We start from the raw sequence: 25,842 nt of genomic DNA on the forward strand, positions 1-25,842 counted from the left end.
CTAGAGAGTAGATTTTAAAGAAAGACAAACCATCAAACTTATCCTTCTCATAATATATATTTAATTTCCCTTTAGTAGGACTTGAAAAGTGTCAATTGAATCCAAATTGTTTCCTTCATAATGGCCTACAGATTCTAAGATGAATATAAATGAGAATCCTGTATGTTTGATATTTGAGCAGTCAATCTAGTTGGCTTTTAACCAGGTCATTTTACAAAGCCCGTTCAGTATAGTGCTCAGGTAATTGGGTGTACCATACTTTTGGCAGTAACCTCACTAGTATTACTCTTTACTTATCACATCAATTTCTTAAATAATAGAATAATTTGTAACACAATCCTTAATCATTCTAAGACAAATATACTATGCCAGACTCTAACACGCCGAAAGACTGTTCATTGGCTGATTACACCACGCGAAACAGATAACTTCACAACTATATGCCTTTATCTCGAATCCATCAAACTTGGGTTGTGACAAAAATAGTAAATATTCGAAAGTTGAGGGGTTAAATTGAAATTTTGAGAAAATTTCTAGGATCAAAGTTGAAATTATACAAAAACTTGGAATACATTAATTGTAAATACTACAAAAAGTTTTAAGGGCAAAATGATCATTGAAAGTAAGATAATTTTGGATAAAATTACCAAAATACCCTTAGCATGTATATTGAATTTGAGCCATTGAATTTGTGTTATGATGAAGGATTTAACATGGGCCACTGGATCAAATATAATTACATTTATTATATTAATTAATTCATGAAATGTTGGCACAATATGAGCCATTAGATCTTGACAAAAAGTGAGATGAAATTATGACCATTGAATTGAAATAATGGTGTTGGAATATTTTGATTATTATTATTAAATAATATTTAAAGAAGAAAATGGAGAAGTTTGTCCATAATTCTCTATCCAAACGTGCATGAAGGAAAGGAAGAAAGAAAAAATTTATTTTTTTACAATTTGGTCATTCTCCATTAAATTTCAACTTTTCAACCCAAAATCTTAGGAATTTTTATAGCAACCAAAGAGGAAAAGCGATGTTGAGACCCTAGTGAGCTTATATATCACCTTGGAATCAAGATACTTAAAGGTTGGAAGTGAAGAAAATTAGGAGTGTGAGAAATCATGGTTATAAGGTAAGAGTTTAAGCGTTCATTTATGGATTTTATGTTTAGTTGAAGTAGAAACTTGATAAAGTGATTTCTACTATAGATTTTAAATATGTTCTTAATGTGTTCATGAAGAGATAAAAAGAAAAAAAGTGTTGGAATCAACAGAAAATGAAGTTAAATCTAGCATAGATTGGTAAATACTCAAAGAATTCATTTGTTACCTAAGGATTAAGTGTAAAACTTGTTAAATTTATTTATGTTAATTATATGAAATATTAATGGATATGATAAAGGCTTGAAAGGTTAAATTATATAGAAAGAACATGATTTATTTGTGTTAGTGAATTAATAGTAAACTAAAAAACTAACATACTGAGAGTTTCTCTAATAAAATATGTGAAAAGTGAATAACTAGAATTATAATATGTGAAAAGTGAATAACTAGAATTATAACATGTTTCCTGTATTAAGTTTTAATATATCATTAGTGAAATGTCTAAAATAAGACATAACATGAACAAATATATTTATGGTAAATCAATGAATTAATAAAATTTATATTAAATACTTAGATAAGTTCCATTAAAAAAATACTTAGATAAGTAAAGAATTCATATGAGTACTTACTATGTTTTGTGAAGCTTAATACAGTTGTTGTTTAAACACGTAGTGTGAAGAAAGTATTCTTGAGAAAATGACTTGAACATGGCTTGACAAATCACTCATCAACAGTAAGGTATGGACTAAGAAGTGTATTTAAATTAAGGAACTAGTGTGGCATGTACATAGGGATTTAGTAAGCATAAAAGTGTTGAGTAGTTGTGCAACGATATAAGGTTGTGAAGTGATTTAAATGAAAATGTTTTGCAAAACCTTGTAACATATTGGCTAGTGTTTAAATGTAGCATTTCTTGCTCGAGTCTAGGTTTGGGCTCGGGTAAGGGGTGCTACATGGACCATGAATTAGGGAAATGGCCTTGAAATTTTAAAACTTTGGATTTGGATGGAAGGAATTCGACCTTGGACCCACTTGATTAATTTTTCCATTGCTTTGTCTTGAAATTCCTCAAAAACACAACACTCGAACTTTGAGATTTTGTTAAAAGTACTTGGAAAACGACCTTTTAGACTCATTTCCACGATCAGTCTCTCAAACTTCCGCCTAGAGTTTCATGGGTTCTTAAGAGATAAAATGAAGCTCAAGAGAGAAAGCATCATAAAGGTAAGAAATGGTGATTTCCTCTTCTCCTAACTTAATATTTGAGTTTAGTTGTTTTGAGAAAACTTGGGAAGCTTGGATATTAATTTTTTATATATTTTTTTAGTGTGAATGAAATACTAAAAGATAATTAATAAGGCATAAGAAAAAAGAGAGAGAATGAAATTCTATTTTTTATTCACCCTCAAACGATACATATATATATTCATGTAAAAGTATACTCTATAAAGAAAGTGAATAAAAAGAATCAAATGAAATCAAATCCCTAATAATGAAATACATTCCTATTTACATATTCTCAACAATCCCCTTCAAGCTGAAGCATAGATGTTAATCATGCCTGGCTTGTTACAAATATAATAAATTCGAGGTCCACTAAGAGATATTGTAAAGATATCTCTTAATTGATCTCTTGTTTTGACATAACTTGTTGATATAAGCTTTTGTTGAATCTTCTCACGAATGAAGTGATAGTCGACTCCAATATGCTTGGTTCGCTCATGAAAAAAATGGATTGGAAGATATATGAGGAGCAGTTTGAGTGTCACACCATAATTTTGCTAGTAACAACTTTTTAAATTCCAATTCAACCAGTAACTTTTGTAACCACATAACCTTACACACAAATTGTGCTATAGCTCTGTATTCAAATTTTGCACTAGACCACAAAACTACACTCTGCTTCTTGCTTTTCCAAGAAATTAGATTTCTTCCCACAAAACACAGTAACCATTAGTTGATCTCCTATCCATCTTTGATCCTGCCCAATCTGCATTATTGAATCATTCAATGCTTGTGTGCCCATTATTATGATATAGAAGACCACAAGCTTTTAGGTAACATAAGATTTTTTCTAATGCTGACCAGTGTTTAAGTGTTGGTGAATACATGAATTGATTCACAACACTATCAAAATATCAGGACGAGTAACTTTGAGATAATTTAATTTCCCAACTAGTCTTCTATACCTCTTAGGATCCTCAGACGAAGCATTATCATCCTTTATAAGTTGCAAATTAGAATTCATTGGTGTGCTACACAGTTTACATCTCTACTTTCTAGTTTCTTCAAGTAAGTCAAGGGTATATTTCCTTGAAGACAAGAAAATACCCTTCTTACTACTAGTAACTTCAACTCCAAGAAAATATTTCAACTGTCCCAAATATTTCGTTTGAAACTGAGTACAAATGAATGATTTCAAAGCAAGAATACATGCATTACCACTATCAGTAATAATAATATCATCAACATAAACTACTAGAAGAATCATGCATACCTCCAAGTGTTTGTAGAAAATTTAGCGATCACAACTACTCTTTTGTAAACCAAAATCATGGATCACTAAAACTTCTAAATCACAATCGTGGGCCCTGTTTCATGCCATACAGATATTTTTGAAGATGACACACCTTCGCACTCTCCCCTTGGGCAACAAAACTAGGTGATTGCTCCATATAGACCTCATCTTATAGATTACAATATAGAAAAAACATTTTTGATATCAAGTTGGTGCAAGGGCCACCCATATGTAGCCACCATAAAAATGAAAAAATGAGCAAAAGCTATCTTACTATTAGATAGAAAGTATCTGAGTAATCAACCCCATGGGTTTGAGCATATCTTTTACCAACAAGACGTGCTTTTAGTCGAGCAATGGAACCATCAGGATTAACTTTGACTGTAAACACCCATTTACCTCTAATAGCCTTATTTCCAGTCAGCAAATTTACCAATTCCCAAGTACCATTACCATATAAAGCATATATCTCCTCTATCATTGCATCTCGCTAGCCGAGATGAGATAAAGCCTCCCTAACAATTTTAGGAATGGAAATAGAGTGTAATGAAGCAGTGAAAGAGCTAGTAATAAGGGATAAATGATCATAAAAGATAAAATAGGAGATAGGATACTTGCATTTTTTTTCCTTTCCGGAGGGTAATGGGAAGGTCGATACTAGGATTAGATTGACTAGGGATCGAATCTTTCGACGAAAAGATTAGCGACGGACATGTGTCTGAGGGATTTTTCCATCTTGAATAAAAATTAATGATTGGTGATCGAGTTGTTGCATGCTCTAGTATATGTATTTCAGAAGAGTTGACAGGACAATTCACTGTATATAACAACATATCATCATTTTCAAAAGAAGTATTATATGAACGACACAAGGAAAAAAAGTGTATTTTCAAGAAAGGTGACATAAATAGACACAAGATACCTCTTAAGATCAAGAGAGTAACATTTATAACCCTTTTTAAGTTGGCAATAACCAAAGAACACATTTGAGAGACTTTGGGTCCAATTTTGTAACTTGTGGATGAACATCATAAACCAAACAAGTGTTACCAAATATTTTGGGTTCAACAGGGAACAAACATTTTAAAGGAAAGATGATATGGTAAGAAATGTTACCGTTAAGTATAGAAGATGACATACCATTAATAAGAAAAGTGGCTATTGAAATGACATCATTCCAAAAACATTTAGGTACACTCATTTGAAAAAGAAGGTCTCGAGCTACTTCAAGAAGCTGCCTATTTTTTCTTTCAGCTATTTCATTATGAGGAGTATCAACATAAGATGATTGGTGAATAATACCATTCTAAGTCATATAGTAGTTAAGTATCAGAAAATATTCCTTAGCATTATCACATAGTAAAATAAGAACACTAGCTAGCATTAAATTGTGTTTTTATTTTAGCACAAAAGACACAAAAAAATAGAAAATAACTTAGAACATTTTTTCATTAAATATAACCAAATGGCTCACAAATAATCATCCATAAAAGTAACAAAATAATGAAACCCAGTTTCGGAAGTAATAGGACTCCAACCTAAAACATCATAGTGAACTAATTCAAAAGGAAACTCAACTCTTATATTAACTTTAGGAACAAAGGCTAAAAGATGATGTTTAGCAAATTGACATGACTCACAATTTAATGACGACAAACTATGAAATTGAGGACACAACTTCTTCAAGGATGACAATGAATGATGACCTAACCAACTATGTACCTCCAATAGAGACTTCATACTAGAACAATCAATAGCTTTTAGCATTTGTGCATTAAGTACATAATGTCCTCCATACTCATGACCTCTACTAATAATTTTCTTCGTCGTAAGATCTTAAAAGAGATGATGAGCAGGAAAAAAGATGAGACACAATAGTTGAGAGCACGTGTAAGCTTACTAAAACATAATAAGTTAAAAGAAAATTTGAGTAAACTTAACATAAAATTGAAGGAAATGAATGATGTAAGATTAACGGTGCCAGATCTAAGAACACAAGAGGTGGATCCATCAGTAAAAATGATGTTAGGAGTAAGTGTATAAGCTTTGAAGTTTGAAAAGAGGAACTTATAGGAGTTACCTGACTCGAAAATAGTAGTGATAGGAGTGGATTTTCATATGAAATGGTCTTAGTACTCGTTATTGCAACATGTGTCATCTCTGTTCTCCTAGCCTTTTCCTGAAGCTTTTGGCAATAACGCTTAGTGTGGTCAAGCTCATGGTAATAGTAGCACACCACCTCCCATATCTCGTGATTTTTTCCACTTTTGTCATGACTAGTTGATCCTCGTGTCTTATTACCATGGCTCACCAATGCATTACTATGAATCTGAGTAGAATATTTGTTTCCAGTTTGTATTATCCTTGTAAAGACATCCTGTAAAGTTGAGATTTTGACACTCAACAAATTATGGTATTTAGCAACCTCAAGTTTCAGAAGAAGAATAAAAAGAAAGATCATGACTACCATTTGTTCTCTATGAGATTATTGCAATTTAACATCTAAACTGAATGGCAATAGCACATAGAGTTCTTCATACACTCTCTTGAAATCCAAGTAGTAAGCTGCGAGGGATTTATCTTGCTTTTTTGGACAATAAAATGCCTGGAAAACTTCATACATATGAGAGATATCACCTTTCTCAGAATACAAAAAGTCCAAACACTCCTTTAGTCATTTAACAAATTCACATTAATTAATAAATGAAACCTCACTATCAATAGAATTCCAAATTTGTAAAAATAGTTTGGCATTGTCCCTTAGCCACACTTGTTTTTTCTCATTTATGGGTGGATTATTAGTTAGATGAACATCCTTATCAATGCTTCTCAAATAGATTTGAAAAATCTTACTCCAATTAAAGTAATTAGTTCCATTGAGCTTATGTTCCATAATTTTGGACAATACAGGGATTATCTCACTCACCATACCTTTTGTCTCAATCCCTATCATATGCCTCAAATCAAATTAGGAATCCAACTAAAGCAAAATAGTAGCAAGAAAACAACAACAAGAAAATAACCTTAAAATGCTTTAGGCTTTATCGAAGGGCTAGGCATCCCCAAATCCTAAAATGCTTTAGGCTTAGCTTCCTACTATGCCACAATTGGTATGGATTTTTAGATGCGCTCTTAGCTAATACATCATTTAGAATATAGCAAATCATTTATAAAGCATATCCCCAAAAAAGAGATTGACAACTATGAATAGCTTAACATTGATCAAACCATATCTAACAAAGTTCGATTCCTTCTCTCTACCACACCATTCTATTGTGGAGTTCTTGACTCGATTAAACGAGAATTAATTACTGTAAAACAAACCTAATGTTGGAAAAATTAGTTTTGGAAGTAGAAACTATTTTTAAAATTTTAGAATTATTAGGTAACGAATTGGGCCATGATCGAAAAGAAATGGAAATAGATAATTGTTTTAGTATTGGGACTAATTCAAAAAAAGGAGAAAATAAGAGTTTTAAAAAGAAATAAGCCCAATGGCTTAATGGCCAATTGACCTGTAACATCCCTAACCAGTCTCTGTTACTAGATTAGGGTTACAGAGTATTACAACATGCATTCAATCAAATAAAATCATTAAACATTTAAACATTAATTTAAATATCAATATTCAATCCACATATTAAGCATAGTATATATACACTTACAGGCCTTAAATCAAGCTTACGAGACCTTAAAAATAGTTTGGAAACAATCAGTGACTAATTTGAAACAAAATAGACTAACATGGAAAAATTTGAAAATGTTGAAAACAGGGGTCACATGGCCGTGTGGACAAACCGTATGACAGCGTCCAGACCGTGTGGCTCAAAAACACGGTCATGTGGCCAAACCGTGTACAATTTGAAATTTGGGTCATACAGTTGTGTCGTAGACTGTGTGCTAGACCGTGTGAGATTCTAAATAAGATCACACGACCGTGTCTCTAAGGCGTATAACATCCTGATGGCATGTGGAAAAACCTGCACTTAAAATCAATATGACACACAACCGTGTGAGGAGACTGTGTTTGGCAAATGGCCATGTGATAGCCCGTGTCTTAGGTCGTATGCACCTAAAATCACTTCTAAATCAAGTTAAATCATTACCCATTTCTTAGATGCCAAGCCAAACCAAAAACAAGCATTCATATACCTTTAAAGCACATTCAAACAAGCTTAAAACATACCAAAAAATGCAAAAGTGCCTAACCAATATGTCCTTAACGGCACCACATTTCATATACCAACCAATTCACATTCAAAGTTCACAAGTACTTACTTTAAACACATACCAAAATTACAATTCATCCATTCTATTCATATCTAATTCTATCATAACATATTCATTCATAAGTAGCATAAACAAAATTACCAAAACCTATATTACAAGCCAAAAGCCAAAGACGTATATACAAGTGAGCCAAAATCAAGGTTAAACAACATCATCCATGTATAAGATGTATCACAAGTAATAAGTATCCAAAACATATGCAAGACACACCTATTACATGCCATATAACCTATTACAAATCTGGATAGTGTGATCTTCAAGTTGATCTGATTGCCTGATTCTACAAAGCGTTATTTACAAAGAAATAAGAAAATGACACAAGTAAGCTTCAATAGAGCTTAGTAAGTTTAATAGTTGAAACGATAAAACTTCCCGTTTAAACATAACAATTATACATTAACATGATTAATAAACAATAATCCTATCACCCACGATCATTCAACAGGTGAGTTATACATATACGAGTTGCATAATCTATTCAACCACATGAGATCATTCGATATCAAGTCACGATAATATCGAAAAATCATGAAAACAAATATATAATTCAATAACAAGTCATCTACCACTAGAAATTTTCCCGATGAACAATATAACGGATACGGATATGCAGTTATCCACCCGAAACATGGCAGAAAACTCAAATCAGCCAAACCAACCGAGAACACACATTGGCACCAAGTGCCTATCCCGTAGGCTAACATCCCACCGGAAACATGCTGGGCACCAAGTGCCAAGCTCGAAGACTTTACATAAACCCCCAGTAACACGCCAGAATCACTGTAAATATAACACGATAGTCCGCAACAAATGCTGAACTCTGGTATATTTAGTGGAAAATAACAAGTTAGGAATCATCATCTCATCACAAGTCAATCTCATACAACGTGCAATATAACCTATTGGCATGCCAATTGTACCACATCCTACGTTCATTTAGGCTAAAAACATATCATCATGTTAACAATGTTCAAGTTAATTATTTTCTCAACTCACAACAGTTTATAACAATTCAGTTATACAAAAAATATTCAACAACCACAATTCACAATCAATATAACATTTCAAATTATACTAAACTAAACCAAATGAACTTGCCATGGCTAAACTGTAGAGATAGTAAAAGTTTTAGGGACTAATCAACAACTTTTCATTTTCCACGATTATCTACTTGTTCTTGATCTATAAAATAGTTTATTTCAATTTATTAGCTTCAAATTCATAGAATATTCAATTTAATGCACATGGCTTCGTATTTACAATTTCTCACAATTGGACCAAACTTTTACATTTTATTCAATTTGATCCTTAAGAGCAAAACATGATTATTTTCACAATTAAACCTTATACCCAATAAACCTAATTCATCCAAACTAGTCCTCACATGCTAAAATTTCACAAGAAAAACATGTTATATTTAATTTGTTTTCAATTAAATCCCTAAACTTAAAAAGTATACAAAATTACTTTACAAACTAGCTCAAAATCACCATCAAGTTTCCAACCAAAACATTTATAATTAAAGGGCTTTAAAAAATGATAAAATTTTTAAACTATGACAACTTCACAAAATAATCCTTAAACTAGCTAGATATCATGACAACAATCAGAAAAACATAAAATTTACGAGAAACGGCTCAAAACGAACTTACATGCAAGAGGAAAAAGTGACTGAACATTCAAGCTATTATCAATGGTGTTTTCGGTGAAGAACAAACAAGAATGAAGAAGATGCCATCATGTTTTCATTTTTTTTACTTTTAATATAATTATTATAATAACATATAACATAAAATAACTTATAATGTTATTTAACTATTATGCATAAACTGTCCATCATGAAAAATTATGGTTTATTTACCTCATAAACCCTTGCATGTGTATTAATTAAACCATCCAAGTAATAAAAATTCAATAATGCTTAACTTTTACGACTTGTACGATTTAATCCTCTTTTCTTAATTAACTATCTGAACGTTACAATTTTCTAACCAAATTTTAATATGAAATTAATGACCTCGTAAATATTTAATAATTAATTATTACAAACTAACACGTCGAGATTTGTGGTCCCTAAACTACTGTTCCCGACAGCATTGGAAAATGAGCTGTTACATGACCATAACCTTTTTTAAAACACCAAATCATGTTCTTTTTCATTGTGGTGTAACCTACCACCAAATGTGGTGGTAGTTTTTGGTACATTTCAACACTTTAGGAACTTGTTTTCTAGGCATTGTAGGTTTAGTTCTGTTATTTTCAACATTAGTAGCTTAAGTACAAAAATAAGTGTTTTCACACATAAATTGACGTTTATTGATCTATTAGGCCAACTTGGGTCTTAGGGAGTTTTAATGTGTTAAATTGAGAGTACAAGATTATTATTTAGCAACCTAATAGCCTTACGGACAACATCCGAGTGGAGCACCAGTTCCCAAGACGTAACATACGAAGTTGGAAGACCAAGCATGAGATGTCGGTGTCGTGTCGCAACACAAGCAAGGTGTGTCACGTCACATGGTTAAACATGGGAAGTAAGGATCGATAAGGCTAAATTCATTCATACAATCGATATATTTCGAGATTGGGGCTTCTAATTAACCTAGTTAGGGTTTCTAAATGTCTCTATAAATAGTAAGGCTATTCCTAAGAGGAAATAAGTCGTTAGGAGCCATAGTTAGTACATTTAGATTTAGGGTTTAGAATTTAAGTTTGAACCTAAGTCTTTTCTATTGAAGTATTCAATTTTCTTTCATGGTTCTTATTCAAACATCAAAGATCAATTAACGATTATGAGATTACGCGGCTCTAAGCACATCTAATTCAATCGATTAAGCAATTTTTTAATTTTCTCTTATTTAATTTATTTGTGTTCTTTTGCAACCTTAAATAAAATTTAAGAGTTATGACATCTAGATCCATGAGAGGCTAAATCTCTAGGAAGATTAACAGGTGGATGTGAGAGTAATTAACGAATGGATTAGGGTTTCTCAAGAGAAATTATCTGGTTTTAAATCATGTGTGCTTAAACCCTAAGAGTGACGACCCTAGGAAGTAATCTAGAATAAGCAAGGTCGGGAGATAAGTTTACTGAGTAAATCATAATTTATCCTAGTAGGGAAAGTGAGGTCTGGAGATAAGCGAGTACTTGTCGATTAATTAGTTAGTAGAGGTTGAGAGGTAATACTAGTTAATTAATAGTTAGTTCCACCTAAACCCTAATTCTGAAGTTAATTATGACCTCTGAAATGAGTTAACCTTTTGATTTAATTGTTTGATTATTTTTGTTTATTTAATTTAGTTAATCCAGTTATAATTGATTCTATATTTTATTATTCAATCGTAGTATAATTTTTAATTAATAGTATTTAAACTTATTATTATAGAAATATATTTTTAGTTTAATTCATCCTCGGAATACTTCCCTGTGTTTCGTTATAACACATCTATACTATAATTTGACTAGTATACTAGCGGACATTGCTGATCTAATTTTGATGTTGTATATGTACTCTAAATGATAACAAGTTTAGAGGCAGTCATGATGTTGTGTTTATTTTCACTTTATGTTCCCATTAGCTGCAAACCATAAATTCTCTACCACGATTTATCATCATTGTTTGCCTTCAAAAATTACTTCAATTCACTTTAAGGTGTTGCCATCATTTTCCTTCAACACTACCTATCATATGCCGTCCAAATAGTTGTCACTGATTACCTCCAAAATGCTACTGCCGCCTATTTTCGCTTTAGGTAAGTCAAGGTACTTAATTTATTACTAGATAGGTGAATCATTTAAGGCAAAGGTTGTTAAGGATTGATGAATTTTAAGCAACGAATGTTTAAAATTACGATTTGTGATCCATCTGTTTTAAATTATTTAATGTTGTAGTTAATTTATTAGCTTTGTGATATTGATATTGTTAGCTCAAAAGACCAACTCAAAATCACCATCACCAAGAGGGAATGTGGATTGGCCTTTAAGAAAAATGGTGGAAGCAATGAAAGAAAATGAAACAATGAACACAATAATTTATAGTGGTCCAAACCCAATTACCCACTCCATTACCTTATCTTTTCACAACTAAGGATTTTCCCAAATTCACTAATGTGACAACCTTTGAGGACAAGGTTTAACCTTACAATTTCCTTAAGATTTCTACCCAAACTTTGAGATTCAACCCTCTCAAAGAGATGCAAAAAAGCAAACAAAAAAAATAATCCTTACAAGATCATAATTTTTTCCAATTAAGCACAAATAACAATAATACACTTGAGCTAAAGAGTAACAATGAAAGCTTACAAGTGTGTACAATGAAAGTATGAAAGAATTAAGCACTAAGGTTGTTTTGATCGATCATTAAGCTTGACGATCTCTTTTGTTGTTGTCGGACTTTTGAAAGATGGTATTTATACCCTCTAATTCATTTCCAATCGTTAGGGTTGTTGTGGAAGTTAATAGAGCCATTAGGGATTAAAATATCATATCATTAAATTCACCTGCAATAATGAATATCGATACTTGCCAACAAGGTATCAATAATTTTTACATTCAATACAAAGTTCAATGACCGTTGGAGCTAAAGATATCAATGCCAATGGGCTTTTATCAATACCATATGAAAATTATTCATATTGGATCGATACTTAGCTAAATTGGTTGAAAGCAGAATATCAATTTGGTGCCGATTTTAGAATAGGTATCAATATACTTTTTGTCTTGAAGCAATACTGACTTGTTTTAAAACAATTTTAAGTTGATTAAAAATATTTAACTCAATTGAAACCATTGTAACTTGATTTTATTATTTTGCCTATTTTTGTTCAACTTTAACTTTTATTCAAAAACATTTTAATTTGTTATATCAAAACATATTATCAAATAAAGCTAGTTTAACAATCTCTCCCTTTTTAAAATAACAAAACAATTTTAAAATGTTTTTTTGAATAAATCGCTCCCCTATATAAAAGTTATTTTCAATTTAAGGTTAAAAAAATTGACAAAAGATCAAAGTTGACCTTTATTTTACTTTGAAAACATGGTCACTAAATCTGGCATAAATTTAATTAATCATAATCAATCAACCATTAACTTTACATTTCTCTTCTCCCTCTTTTTGTTATATCAACAATAAAGCTTAAGAGAAACATGTCTACTGGTAGGAGAGTGTTGAGAAAGTAGCAAAGCACATTTAGTGAGAATTCTCCAAGATTGATGAGATTTGGTTCTTGTTTTTCTGTTCATGAGTTTACCTTTATTCATTCGTGAATAATTAGGCATGAGAAGTGGGGTTTGTGTGTGTTTCGTTTGGTTTTCAACAGGACTGGGGTTTGTTCGAGGTCATACGGTGGTGACTACCTGCTGCGGCGATAGGTTTGCGTCAAATCAATATGAGGCAATGTGCCAAGATTGAGGCAACGTTCTAAGTGGTGAATCTTGTCCTTTGTGCCATGTTATTCTCCTCAACTATAGATTTTTGTACTATTTTTTCTCTTTTTGTCATGACACAAAGTAATCTACATAACATTTCTTATTTTTTAAGTTCTCATTAAAATTAATGGCCGAAAAGATTAGTGTTGACTTTTCTACGAAAGGTGCATGAAAATAGGTTTTTCTGTGTTCTTTATCCTTTGTCTTTTTACTTACATTTCCTTTACGTTTTGGATGGGTTTTCTTTAATATCCTTTTTCAAGAATGTAAAACTTATTCGTTAGGTTTTAAGGTTTTCCTCTGTATTCTTTTATAGATTATGATTTAGGCTTTCCAGTTTAGTTGTTTATGTTAGTTTTTTATTGCTTTCTCGTTGTAGAGTTTCTTTTTTCATATTCATCATCGAGACGATTATCTCTATTGGCTTTGTTGTGATTTTTCTTTTTCACTATCTTGTACAATGCTTTCTTGAGAAAATTGTGTCTCTATGTTTTTAGGCATTGTCCTTGTTTCTATCTGAATCTTTACGATTGTTATTCTAGTTTGATCTCTTACTGTTTTGTGTTTTCTATGATTCTGGATTAGTCTGGTGTTATGAGACATTGTTCTATTTGAATTTCACTATTTTTTAATTTGTTAGGTTATCTTGGTTTAGGCTTTTGTTGATTTTCGTGTTTCTTTGGAGCAGGTTAGAATGGCTATAAGGTTGTTGGTGTTGAACGTGTTGATGTTTGTATCGAGGGTGTGGTTAGTTCAGGATCAGTGCGTTGGCCCTCCTTCGGTCGAGCAATGGTTGAGGAACTAAACGAGCTTCTTGAGAAGCTGACCTTCTTTAAAGAGGAATCAAATAGATTGTTTAGCTTCACTTGGCTCTCATCAAATTCTAAGGGTTATGAGGCTTGGGAGATCGGCAAAGTAATGTCGAATGAAAAAAATTAATAAATAGGCAATGTATAGGGTTTCACAATCTCTGTGGTTCACAAAAGAAGAGGTGAACTTTGTGGAATTAAGAGAAAAAGTCATCTTGGTCAAATTTGGGGAGGTTGAAGATAGAATAAGAATATTGAACCTTGCTCTATGGCTTTTTGATCAAAGTATTTTCTCTCTAACTTCGTATGTAAAGGATCAAGAGATAGAAAAATACACCTTAAACCTATCACCCTTTTGGGTGAAAATATATAATATACCTTTCGACCAAATGGACAGACAAACAATGTTGGAAGTAGGAGAAGCAATTGGCGAGGTGATGGCAATTGATTGGAGGGATAGGGATGGTGGCTACATTGAATATATTAGAGTTAAGGTTAAAATAGATGTCCTTAATCTCGAGCTTTTGCTACAAATGTGGAATCATTGGCCATAAAACAAAAAATTACAATGAAAAAGGGAGTCAATAGGAGTTAGACAAGACAAAATTTTAGTATGGTAATTGGCTAAGAGCGCAAACCGAGAGTACAACCCAAGAAAGAGGAAATTGGAGGAATGGCGTTGAGTTTTTAGAGGGAACGCTGGGGAGTATTAGTGAGACGCAAGCAAACAAAGGGGAAAAATAGAAGTAGAAAATGAAACCATGAGAGGGTCTCGAAAAAGAAAAAATAAAAACTGGAGAGGAGGAATTATGGTTGAGCTCTCATGTGGAAAAACAGCCAGCTCGTGGGATGCGTGATGGAGGGGAAGAAACTGAAACAAAAGGAAAAAAGCAAGAAGTGGCAATGGGGAGAACCTTGATGATAGTTCAATTTAACTAGTGCGCAGAAAACTATTGGAGAACACCTCACCTTGTAAGACAGTGGCTGGTGACTAGCCCCGCCAAGAGCAATGAAGCTCTTATGTTGGAACTATTGTGGGATTGGGAACCTTGTGACAGTTTGGGAATTGAAGTAACTTCTTGTTGCGAATGACCCTGATCTTATTTTTCTATGTGAAACTAAAGTGCAAACTAATAAGTTTTCTTGTATTCGAAATCTTTGCAGGATGGAAGGCTGTATGGTTGTTAATGCTATAGGAAGGAATGGTGGTCTTGCAATGATGTGGAAGGAGGGCACAAAGGTTGGAATCAAAAACTACTTCAGTAACCATATCGATTCTCTAATTTACATAGAAAACCATAACCCCATCCGGTTCACTAGCTTCTACAGGAACGCCGATCCAAAAATAAAAAAGCTCATAGGAAATGCTTAAGAGGGAGGGGAGCCCAATCTAGGAAACTTGGATTATTGGTGGTGATTTTAATGCAATCTTTAATGATTTGAAAATGGAGGGAGGTTGAAGGAAACCGAAAGATTTGATGGATGACTTCTGCGAGGTTGTTGAAGAGCTTTCCTTGGTTGATTTAAATAAGGACAAAGGGTGATTTACTTAGGTCAACAACCGAGATGGAATCGCAATGGTTAAAAAAAGGCTCAATCGCTTTATGATCTTGGTAAGCAATATAACTAACTTCCCCTTCATTGAGACTAAGGTGATTCACCAATCTAATTCCGACCACGACGCTATTGTTTTAGACACCATGGGATGTAAGTCGAGAGAGGGTTTCAGGGATCTTAGATTTAGATTTAAATATGATGTATGTCGGGCAAAAGAGGAAGATACATAAAAAAATCATTAAAATGCTTAGAATGGTGGTACTACAGATATTATGGGAAAGTTTGAGAAGATGGGCCATGCCCTTGGTCTTTGGCAGTATAAACGATACAAAAATATGAGCAACTAAATTGGTCCTTTGAAATAAAAAATTAATAGAATCATTGATGGCCCTGGGAGATTGTACGAGGGGAACAGACTTAAAGCTATGACGTTGAAGCTCGGGCAGCTGCTGGATAAAGAATAGAAACACTAGGCACAAAGATCGAGGGTTAGGTGGCTAAAAGAGGGAGATAGAAATACCTAATTTTTCCATGTGAGGGCTACTAGTAAAAGGAAGAAAAATAACATTGATAGGTTGAAAGATATTAATGGTTGTTGGAAGGATAATACCAATGATATTTGTGCGACTACCAAGGAGTATTTCCAAAACCTATTTGTCTCTACTTTATCTACAAATGAAGTACTTAATCTTGACTATATTGAAAATAAGATTTCAGGGGAGATGAACAAAAGACTGGCGAAAGAGTTCACGGTCAATGAAATTAAGGAAGCATTCAATCAAATGGACCCTTAGAAAGCACTTGGAATTGACAAACTTTCGGAAAGTTTTTTCAAAGAAAATTGGGAGGTGGTGGGAGTGGATATTATAAAGTTGTGCCATGAGGTTGTAAGTGGAAATAGAACTATGGATAGTCTCAATGAGACGATTATTATCGACATGACTAATTTTTGGCCCATAAGTCTTTGCAAGGTTATTTACAAAATCATTGCAAAAGTTCTAGCAAATCGTTTGAAAGATACTCTTCCGAATTACATAAGCCAAAATCAAAGTGCCTTTGTTCCTGGACGACTGATCCATGATAACATCTTGATTGCCCATGAGTTGGTTCATTACCTTGGAAGTGTAAAGAACGGGCCTAACAAAGGCTTTGTGATTAAGCTAAATATGAACAAAGAGGATGATTGAGTGGATCAAATTATGAGTTATGTTCGTTCGGTTCGTTACGTTGTCAAGTGCAACTCAATCCTTTAAGAGACTATAGTGTCGGAAAGGGGTCTTAGACATGGGGATCCTCCCTCTCCCTACCTTTTTCTTTTTTGCATGGAATCTTTATCTAAATTGTTAATTCAAGCCCAAAACAACAATATGATAAAGGGAATTCGGGCTAGCATTAATGGTCCTAGAATTAATCACTTATTTTTTGCCGATGAGGCACTTTTTTTTATCCATAATAGAAAAAAGGATCTGGAGGAAATTGTTAAAATTATAACAAATTTTACTAGAGTGTCGGGCCAAGAGATTAACAAAGATAAACCCATAGTTATGTTTAGTTCGAAAACACATTTGCCTCAAAGGTGATTTTTTTACTCTATGCTCGGAATGCGTATGGTTGACAATCTTGATAGCTATCTAGGGTTGCTTTTACCTATTAGTAAAAAAAAGTCAATTGCTTTTACTAATATTGTTAATCGTTGTGCTTGCAGGATAAATAGTTGGTTGAAACAACTTCTTTCTTATGGAGGGAAAGAGATTTTCATTAAAGCTATTGTTCAGTTTATTTCGACATATGCGTTTTCTATTTTTCTTACTCATAAAGGTATCATTGATGGTCTACAATTAAAAAAAATGAGCTGTATGTAGTGGACGAGCAATGATAAGACTCGTGGTTAGGCTATGATGGTGTAGGATAAGTTGTGTCACCCGAAAGGGATGGGTGGTATTGGCTCTCTTCGGCAGACAAGTGTGGAGACTTATGCATTTCAAGGACACTTTATGTTTCAGGGTGCTTAGTGTTAAATACTTCCCCGAGGGGGACGTTCTTCGACCTAAATATGGTGACAAACCGTATTATACTTAGTCTAGTATAGCAAGGGCAACCGAAGCTCTTAAGGAAGGTTTTGTGTGGCTTGTTGGGGACGGCAACATGGTTGATATTTGAAGGGATAAATTGGGTTTTGAGGGCCCTAATAGGGACTCTGTTTATCGGTCGTTGTTGACTAATGATGAAAGAAAAGTTAGTGACTTGTGGGACAATAACCGCAGGTTTGGAAAAGAGAAAGGGTGATTGAATTGTATGGTAACACAATGGGGGATCAAATATAGAATTTACCCATTATTCATAATGGCGTTAAAGGCAGTAGAATGTGGAATCAAAATCCCCATGGGTTCTACACGTCAAAGTCGGCTTACTATTGGTTATCCCTAAAGAGAATAGGGTTTGATCCTCACATAAATTTTTGAAGAATAATTTGGAAACTAAATATGCTCTCCAAGATCAAAGTGTTTAGTTGGAGAATCGGTCACAATATCCTGCCACGTATGATAATATTGCTCGAATTTGTCATAACTGTTAAATAAACTTAAATAAAAGTTAAGAGTTATGTAAGTGAAAGGTCAAGAGTTGAAAGGTCAAGAGTTATGTTGTTTTTTTAATGGGTTTAAATTGGTAGTTTTTTGTTTAGGAAAATGAAAGGTCAAGAGTCATTGGTTTATGATTATTATTAGATTTTAATATTTTCAGTTTTTTTTTGTTTTAAAGGGTAGACTATAGCCTATAAATAGTTTGTAAGCTTTTGATTTTATAAGAGAGAACAATTTTAATATTGAGAACATTTTCTTCAATTTGGTATCTAAGCTATGGAGAGTGTGACTAGTAATGTGCCATTGCCTCGACTATCAAAGGTGAACTATGAGAATTGGAGCATCCAAATGAAAGCTCTTCTCGGGTCTCAAGATGGTTGGGAGGTAGTCTAAGAAGGTTTCGTAGAACCGACAACTACTACGGGATATACGGCGGCTCAAAACAAGGCATTGAAAGAAATGCGGTCAAAAGATAAGGCGGCATTGTACATGTTATTTCGAGCCGTTGATGAGTCGGGCTTTGAGAAGATTGCAAGTGCGACAACTTCAAAAGAAGCGTGGGACATTTTAGCAAAGGTGTACAAAGGAGCCGACCGAGTTAAACAAGTCCGCCTTCAAACTCTTCGTAGCGAGCTGGAAGGCATGAAGATGAAGGAATCGGAAGGTGTCTCCGACTACATCACGCGTGTTCAAACCGTGGTGAACCAACTCAACTGAAACGGAGAAGTGTTAACCGATGCACGAGTTGTGGAGAAGATTTTGAGATCATTAACTGACAGTTTCGAGAATGTCGTATGTGCCATAGAAGAGTCAAAAGATCTAGCAACGCTCACAGTCAATGAACTCGCCGGTTCTCTCGAGGCACATGAACAACGTAAAAAGAAGAAGAAAGATGAGACACTCGAGCAAGCACTTCAAACCAAGGCATCAATCAAAGACGAGAAGGTTCTCTATTCTCAAAGCCTTCGAGGTAGAGGTCGTGGTCGTGGAGATCGAGGAAATGGTCGTGGTGGAAAAGGTCGTGGTCAAGAAGGGAATTATGAAGAGAAGGAGCATTCAAACCAACAAAATTGGCGTGGAAGAAGACGTGGTCGTGGAAGAGGCGGATGGTCGAATTATTCCAATGTCGAGTGCTACAAGTGTGGCAAATATGGTCACTATGCGAAGGATTGTAACTCTGATAAGTGTTACAATTGTGGTAAGGCGGGACATTTCGCGAAAGAATGTCGCGTCTCAAAAAGGGTGGAAGAGACAACCAACCTAACCACGGAAAATGAGGAGGCAAAAGAAGGTTTTCTCTTGATGGCACACAACGAAGTCAACACCAACAACAACATGGTGTGGTACCTTGACACAGATGCAAGCAACCATATGTGTGGGCTCAAGCACCTATTCAAAGAGATGCAAAAGGTTGAAACGGGACATGTGTCATTTGGAGATGCGTCGAAGGTTGAGGTAAAAGGCCAAGGTACCATTTGTTATTTACAAAATGATGGGTTAGTTGGGTCAATCCATGATGTGCATTACGTACTAGACCTCAAGAGTAACATTTTGAGTATGGGGCAACTCATGGAAAAAGGTTATTCGGTATTTATAAAAGATCGGGTGTTACACTTGAAAGATAAGGAAGGGTGTTTGGTCGCTCGAGTTGAAATGGAGAGAAATCGCATGTTCAGGTTGAATCTGAGAAGTGTTCGAGGAAAATGTTTGCGAGTTGATGTTGAAGACAAGGCGTCGCTGTGACATCTCCGTTTTGGCCATCTAAATTATGGTGGTCTAAACGAGTTGGCGAAGAAGAATTTGGTGCATGGGCTACCAGACATGGACTATGAGGGAAAATTTTGTGAAGAATGTGTGCTCGGTAAGCATGCGAGAACTTCATTTCAAAAGAAGGCAGAATATCAGGCTAAGCAACTTCTCGAATTGATTCATACCGACATATGTGGACCAATCACCCCCGAATCTTTTAGCGGTAAAAGGTATTTCATTTCTTTTATCAATGATTTCTCACGAAAAACTTGGGTTTATTTTCTTAAAGAAAAATCCGAGGCATTTGAGGTGTTTAAGAAGTTCAAAGTGATGGTTGAAAAAGCAACTGGTAGACACATCAAATCTGTACGATCTGATAGAGGTGGCGAGTATACTTCGACGGCTTTCATGGAGTATTGTCAGGAGAAAGGCATAAGATGATTTCTAACCGCACCGTACTCTCCCCAACAAAATGGTGTGGCCGAGAGGAAGAATCGGACTATTCTTGACATGGTTCGATCAATGCTCAAGAGCAAGAAGATGCCGAAGGAATTTTGGGCGAAAGCCGTGCAATGTGCCATCTATGTGCAAAATTGATGTCCACATGCGAAGTTGGATGATCAAACACCACAAGAGGCTTAGAGCAGACAAAAACCATCAGTTTCTCATCTTAAAGTATTCGGTAGTGAGGCCTATGCACATGTGCCGGATCAGCGAAAAACGAAGCTTGAAGACAAAAGCAAAATGTTTATTTTTATTGGGTATGATGAGAAAACAAAAGAATACAAGCTACTCGACCTGATAAGTAAGAAGGTTGTGGTAAGTCGTGATGTATGATTTAATGAAGCAAGCGAGTGGAATTGGAATAACTCAACGGAGGTTATCATCAAAGATGGAGGATCATCAATCGCTATACCAACAATCATATCGACAAATCTTGAAACTACCGATAATGAAGATGAACCGCAACAACCAAAAATGCGAAGTTTGCAAGATTTGTATGATTCAACAAATGAGGTATATATTATATGTCTTTTGGCAGATTCCGAGATTATAAGTTTTGAAGAGGTGGTGCGAGACAAGAAGTGGCAAACTGCTATAGATGAGGAGATTAAAGCAATTGACTGCAACAACACGTGGGAGTTAACGAAATTATCGAAAGGAAGTCAGCCCATTGGTGTGAAGTGGGTGTTCAAAAGAAAGATGAATGCTCAAGGCGAGTTAGAACGGTACAAGGTGCGACTTGTTGCAAAGGGATATAAGCAAAAGGAGGGGATCGATTATGATAAGGTATTTGCTCCCGTTGTAAGAATGGAGACAATCCGGTTGCTCATTGCACAAGTGGCACAATTTAAATGGCCAATATTTCAAATGGATGTCAAGTCGCCATTCTTGAATGGTGTGCTTGAAGAAGAAGTCTATATCGAACAACCACCCGGGTATATGAAAAATGGAGAGGAGAAGAAGGTGTTGAAATTGAAGAAGGAACTTTACGGGTTGAAGCAAGCACCGCGGGCATGGAATACTCGTATCGATACATACTTCAAGGAGAATGGGTTCAAACAATGTCCTTATGAACATGCCCTCTACGTGAAGAAGAATGGAGGTAATATGTTATTTGTTGCTCTTTATGTCGATGACCTCATTTTTATAGGGAACAATGGTGAGATGATATTGGATTTTAAGAGCAAAATGACACAAGAATTCGAGATGACAGATTTGGGTTTAATGAAATTTTTCCTTGGTTTGGAGGTTCGACAAGAAAGGACAGGTATTTTTGTGTCACAGGAGGCATATGCAAAGAAAATTTTGAAGAAGTACAAGATGGCAAATTGCAACCCGGTATCAACACCAATGGAACCAGGTGTAAAACTCTCGAAATTTGATGGAGGAGAACGAGTCGACGCAAGTAAATACCGAAGTTTGGTGGGAAGCCTTCGCTATCTCACTTGCACAGGGCCTGACATTTCGCTAAGTGTTGGCATTGTAAGTCGGTTCATGGAAGAGCTGGTTTATTCACATTGGAAGGCGTTGAAGCGAATCCTATGGTACATTCAAGGAACGGTGTCACTTGGGTTATTTTATTCAAATATAGAAGATTACAAGTTGATTGGGTATTCCGACAGTGATTGGTGCGGAGACTTAGATGATCGAAAAAGTATATCGGGATATGTGTTCTTTATGGGTAACACAACATTTGCTTGGATTTCAAAGAAGCAACCAATTGTGACACTATCGACATGTGAAGCTGAATATATGGCAGCATCTTGGTGTGTGTGTCATGCTATATGGCTCAGAAATTTGTTGGGCGAGTTGGAGCAACAACAACTTGGTGCAACTGAGATACGAGTTGACAATAAATCAGCGATTGAGTTGGCAAAGAACCCAGTGAATCATGAGAGAAGCAAACACATTGACATTCGTTTTCATTTCACCCGAGATCATGTAAAGGAAGGAAGTGTGAAATTAGTGCACGTGGCAAGTCGGGACCAAGTCGCGGATATCTTTACAAAACCACTACCGATGGTACTCTTCGACAACTACAAGAAATTAATCGGCATGAAGGATGGCAGAAGCATTTAAGTTTACAGGGGAGTTTTGTTAAATAAACTTAAATGAAAGTTAATAGTTATGTAAGTGAAAGGTCAAGAGTTGAAAGGTCAAGAGTTATGTTGTTTTTTTAATGGGTTTAAATTAGTAGTTTTTTGTTTAGGAAAATGAAAGGTCAAGATTCATTGGTTTATGGTTATTATTAGATTTTAATATTTTCAGTTTTTTGTTGTTTTAAAGGGTAGACTATAGACTATAAATAGTTTGTAAGCTTTTGATTTTATAAGAGAGAACAATTTTAATATTGAGAACATTTTCTTCAATAACTTCTCAAATGTCTGTCCAAGATGCAAGAACAAAGAGGAGACGTTAATCCATGGTATGAAAGACTACCCCATGACGCGTGAGATTCTTACCCTCGGTGGCTTAAATAACAGGTTGCTTGATGGGAGCTACAAGCGTTGCATCGACTGGTTGGAAGATGTCCTCCGTAAGCTGGACGATAAGGCTGCTGCTGATTTTTTTACCCTCCTATAGAACTGTTGGAATAACAAAAATAAGATGGTGTTCCATGGTAAGGAAGATGCTGCTTTGGTGGTGTGGCAGAGGGTGAAAACCTTTAGCAATGATTTCAGAATTTTCAACCTGGTTGATCCCCATGCTATTCCTCCAATACAGGTAAGTAAAAGTTGGATGAAACCTCCTAAAGGCTATGTAAAAATAAACTTTGACACAGCGGTTTCGAACAGTAGTGTGGGGTATGAAGCCATTGCTAGAGATTCGGATGGTTTCATTCTCGGGTGCTGTTATAGATTTGTCGATAAGCTTTTGGATGCGAACTGGGCTGAAATGGAAGCTTTGGTTGAAAGTCTGAAGTTGGTGTCTACTTTAAAAGTGTCAAAAATTATCTTTGAGTTTGACAGCACAAATTTAGTCAACAGAGCCAACAAGAGAGACCAGGATATGACTCTATTGGGCTGTTGCGTGAAGAAGGCGTGCATGGCTTTTAATAATTTTGACTTGGTCCAAATTAAATGGATCAACCGTAGTAGCAACAATACGACATATTTATTATGTAATTTCGCTATTAAAAAAAGATGTAATTTGTCTTTTAAAATGGATTATCCTTTGGAAATCTATAATATTGTAATTCAGGATGCAACATTTTATCAAAAAAAAATAAAGCTTAAGAGGAAAAAAAGTTGTTTGTTCAAAGATAGATATTAAAAATAAAGAACAAGTGAACTAACATGCCAAGTAAACATTAATGTGCAGTCACATAGAATTTGCATTAGTGATGTTCTCTTTGAAGCAATGCTCCTTTTCCTACAAACATAGAATTAAATTTTTGTTTTTGGTGCCTAATTTTTTTTGGGTTCATAAGCATCAGTTTCCAAGATTCTAGTCCCTTTAAGTATCCATTTAGAAAGGATACCATTATCTTTAGTAGTTATGAGTCTTTTAGGGACCCATATATTTTAAACAATTTTCTTTTGTAAAAACTTGGAGGACTTCTATGTTTATAGAAATTAAATCTAGTTTTAACAAAGTTTTATTTTGAATTTTTTCCTTTTTCAAAAACTTTATTAGAGTGAGTTTTTTCACTCTTAAACAACTAAAGTTGATTTTGATGATCATCATGAACTTTAGAAAGTAAATTATGTAAGTCACAAATTTTTTTCTCAAAATCATTTATAATAGCTTGCATATAATTTACTTTACTTTCAAGTTCATGATTGACTTTGGACTGTGAACTATTTTCATCTTTTAGTTTTGAAATAGTTTTCCTTTATTTGGAAATCATTAATTCAAATTCCAAGCCTAATTCATCACAGGCATATTGAAAGAATAAGAATTTGAAGTAGATGAGTTAGAAGTTACCTTAGAATCATTGATAGCCATAAGGCATTGGTTGGCTACTTCTTGATCTTCATCATCGGAGGAATTCTCATCACTCAAAATAGCCACATTAGCTTTAAGCTTTTGTTTTCTTGATCCCTTCTTCTTCCATTGAGGACAATCAAACTTGATGTGTCCCAGTTTCTTGCACTCATAACAAATAATGGGATCTTTCTCCTTGCTAGATTCAAACTTCAATTCCTCAATCTTTTGTAATCTTCTTCCTTTATTGGACTTCATGAACCTCTTGAATCTCTTAGTAAAAATCTCCATCTATTTGCCTTCATTCACCTCTTCACTTGATTCACTATATTCATTTGTGGTGAATTTTAGAGCAATACCAACATTCTTCGTCATGTCTTTTTATTCTTCAGACCCTTCGTTGAACCTCATCTCATGTGTAAGGAAAGAACCGATGAGCTTATCCAAAGTCAATATTTCTTAATTCTTTGCTTCTTCAATTGTAGTCGCATTGGCTTCCCACGATTTAGGTACGCTTCGAAGCATCTTCCTTAGCACCTCTTCATTTGGATAAATCTTTCTATGAGACATCAATCCATTTATGATGATTGTAAACCGATCGGACATCTACTTTATATCCTCTTAGGGCTTCATCTTCAAAGTTTCGTAGTTGAGTGTAAGGATTCCAACTTTAGACTTCTTGGCCTTTGACCTTGTTGTTAGGCCTGGAGATAGTGTAATCCTATCACATCCATGGGTTTGAAATTAGGTTTTGAATCATTAAATTTGATTTATATTTTATATAATTTTTGGTGATACAAGTACAATTCCAGGTACAATCACAAGTTTAAGTACAAATCACAAATAGTATGTCTCATCAATTTGAACTAGAATCAACTCAATACAAAGCACAATAAACTAAAAATCAAAATATCTTCAGACCTAAACTAAAATAAATTTGAAATTACCCATGATAGGATTTAAACTCCAAATAATTAGGACAAAATGATCACGTAACATTTGTGTATAATGGAACTTAATCTAAACATTAATCCAACCCGATGAACCATTGACCCAACCAAAAAAAATACAATCTATAAATTTTAAAACAAAATGGACAAAACTCTAAAATAGTAAGGAACTAGGGCTAGGGATTTGTGTGGTGACATCCCTAACCTGCAACTTTACCCTTTAACTTCAACCCATTTCTCAGTTTCATGAACCACAATTTGAACTCATATTAAAATCATTTTATTCGTTTTATTCTTTTCTTTTATTGAACACTAAATCTTATGGTTTCTTTTCTAACATTTCATTGGTCGAATTGAGAACTATGATCGGATTAGTTTTGTCGCCTGGCCTATTCGTACAAAATTGA

General features: G+C 34.4%; 1 protein-coding gene across 2 annotated transcripts; it reads right to left on the reverse strand.

Annotated features, from left to right (window-relative positions):
• Nucleotides 1-8,143: 8,143 nt before the first annotated feature.
• On the reverse strand, nt 8,144-25,733 carry LOC107891926 (uncharacterized). Of its 2 annotated transcripts, none has more exons than XM_041101831.1 (2): nt 24,486-25,733; nt 8,144-8,746 (listed from the first exon to the last, which is right to left on the reverse strand). In XM_041101831.1, exons 1-2 carry the CDS (start codon nt 24,774-24,776, stop codon nt 8,675-8,677), a joined length of 363 nt encoding a protein of 120 aa, XP_040957765.1. In that variant the 5' UTR covers nt 24,777-25,733; the 3' UTR covers nt 8,144-8,674. The 2 variants fall into 2 exon arrangements, with proteins under 2 accessions (XP_040957765.1, XP_016672337.1); XM_016816848.2 differs by lacking the exon at nt 8,144-8,746 and adding an exon at nt 22,865-23,143.
• Nucleotides 25,734-25,842: the final 109 nt, after the last annotated feature.

The sequence above is a fragment of the Gossypium hirsutum genome, chromosome D09, assembly GCF_007990345.1.
Source record: "Gossypium hirsutum isolate 1008001.06 chromosome D09, Gossypium_hirsutum_v2.1, whole genome shotgun sequence".
In the NCBI taxonomy this organism is placed as follows: Eukaryota; Viridiplantae; Streptophyta; class Magnoliopsida; order Malvales; family Malvaceae; genus Gossypium; species Gossypium hirsutum.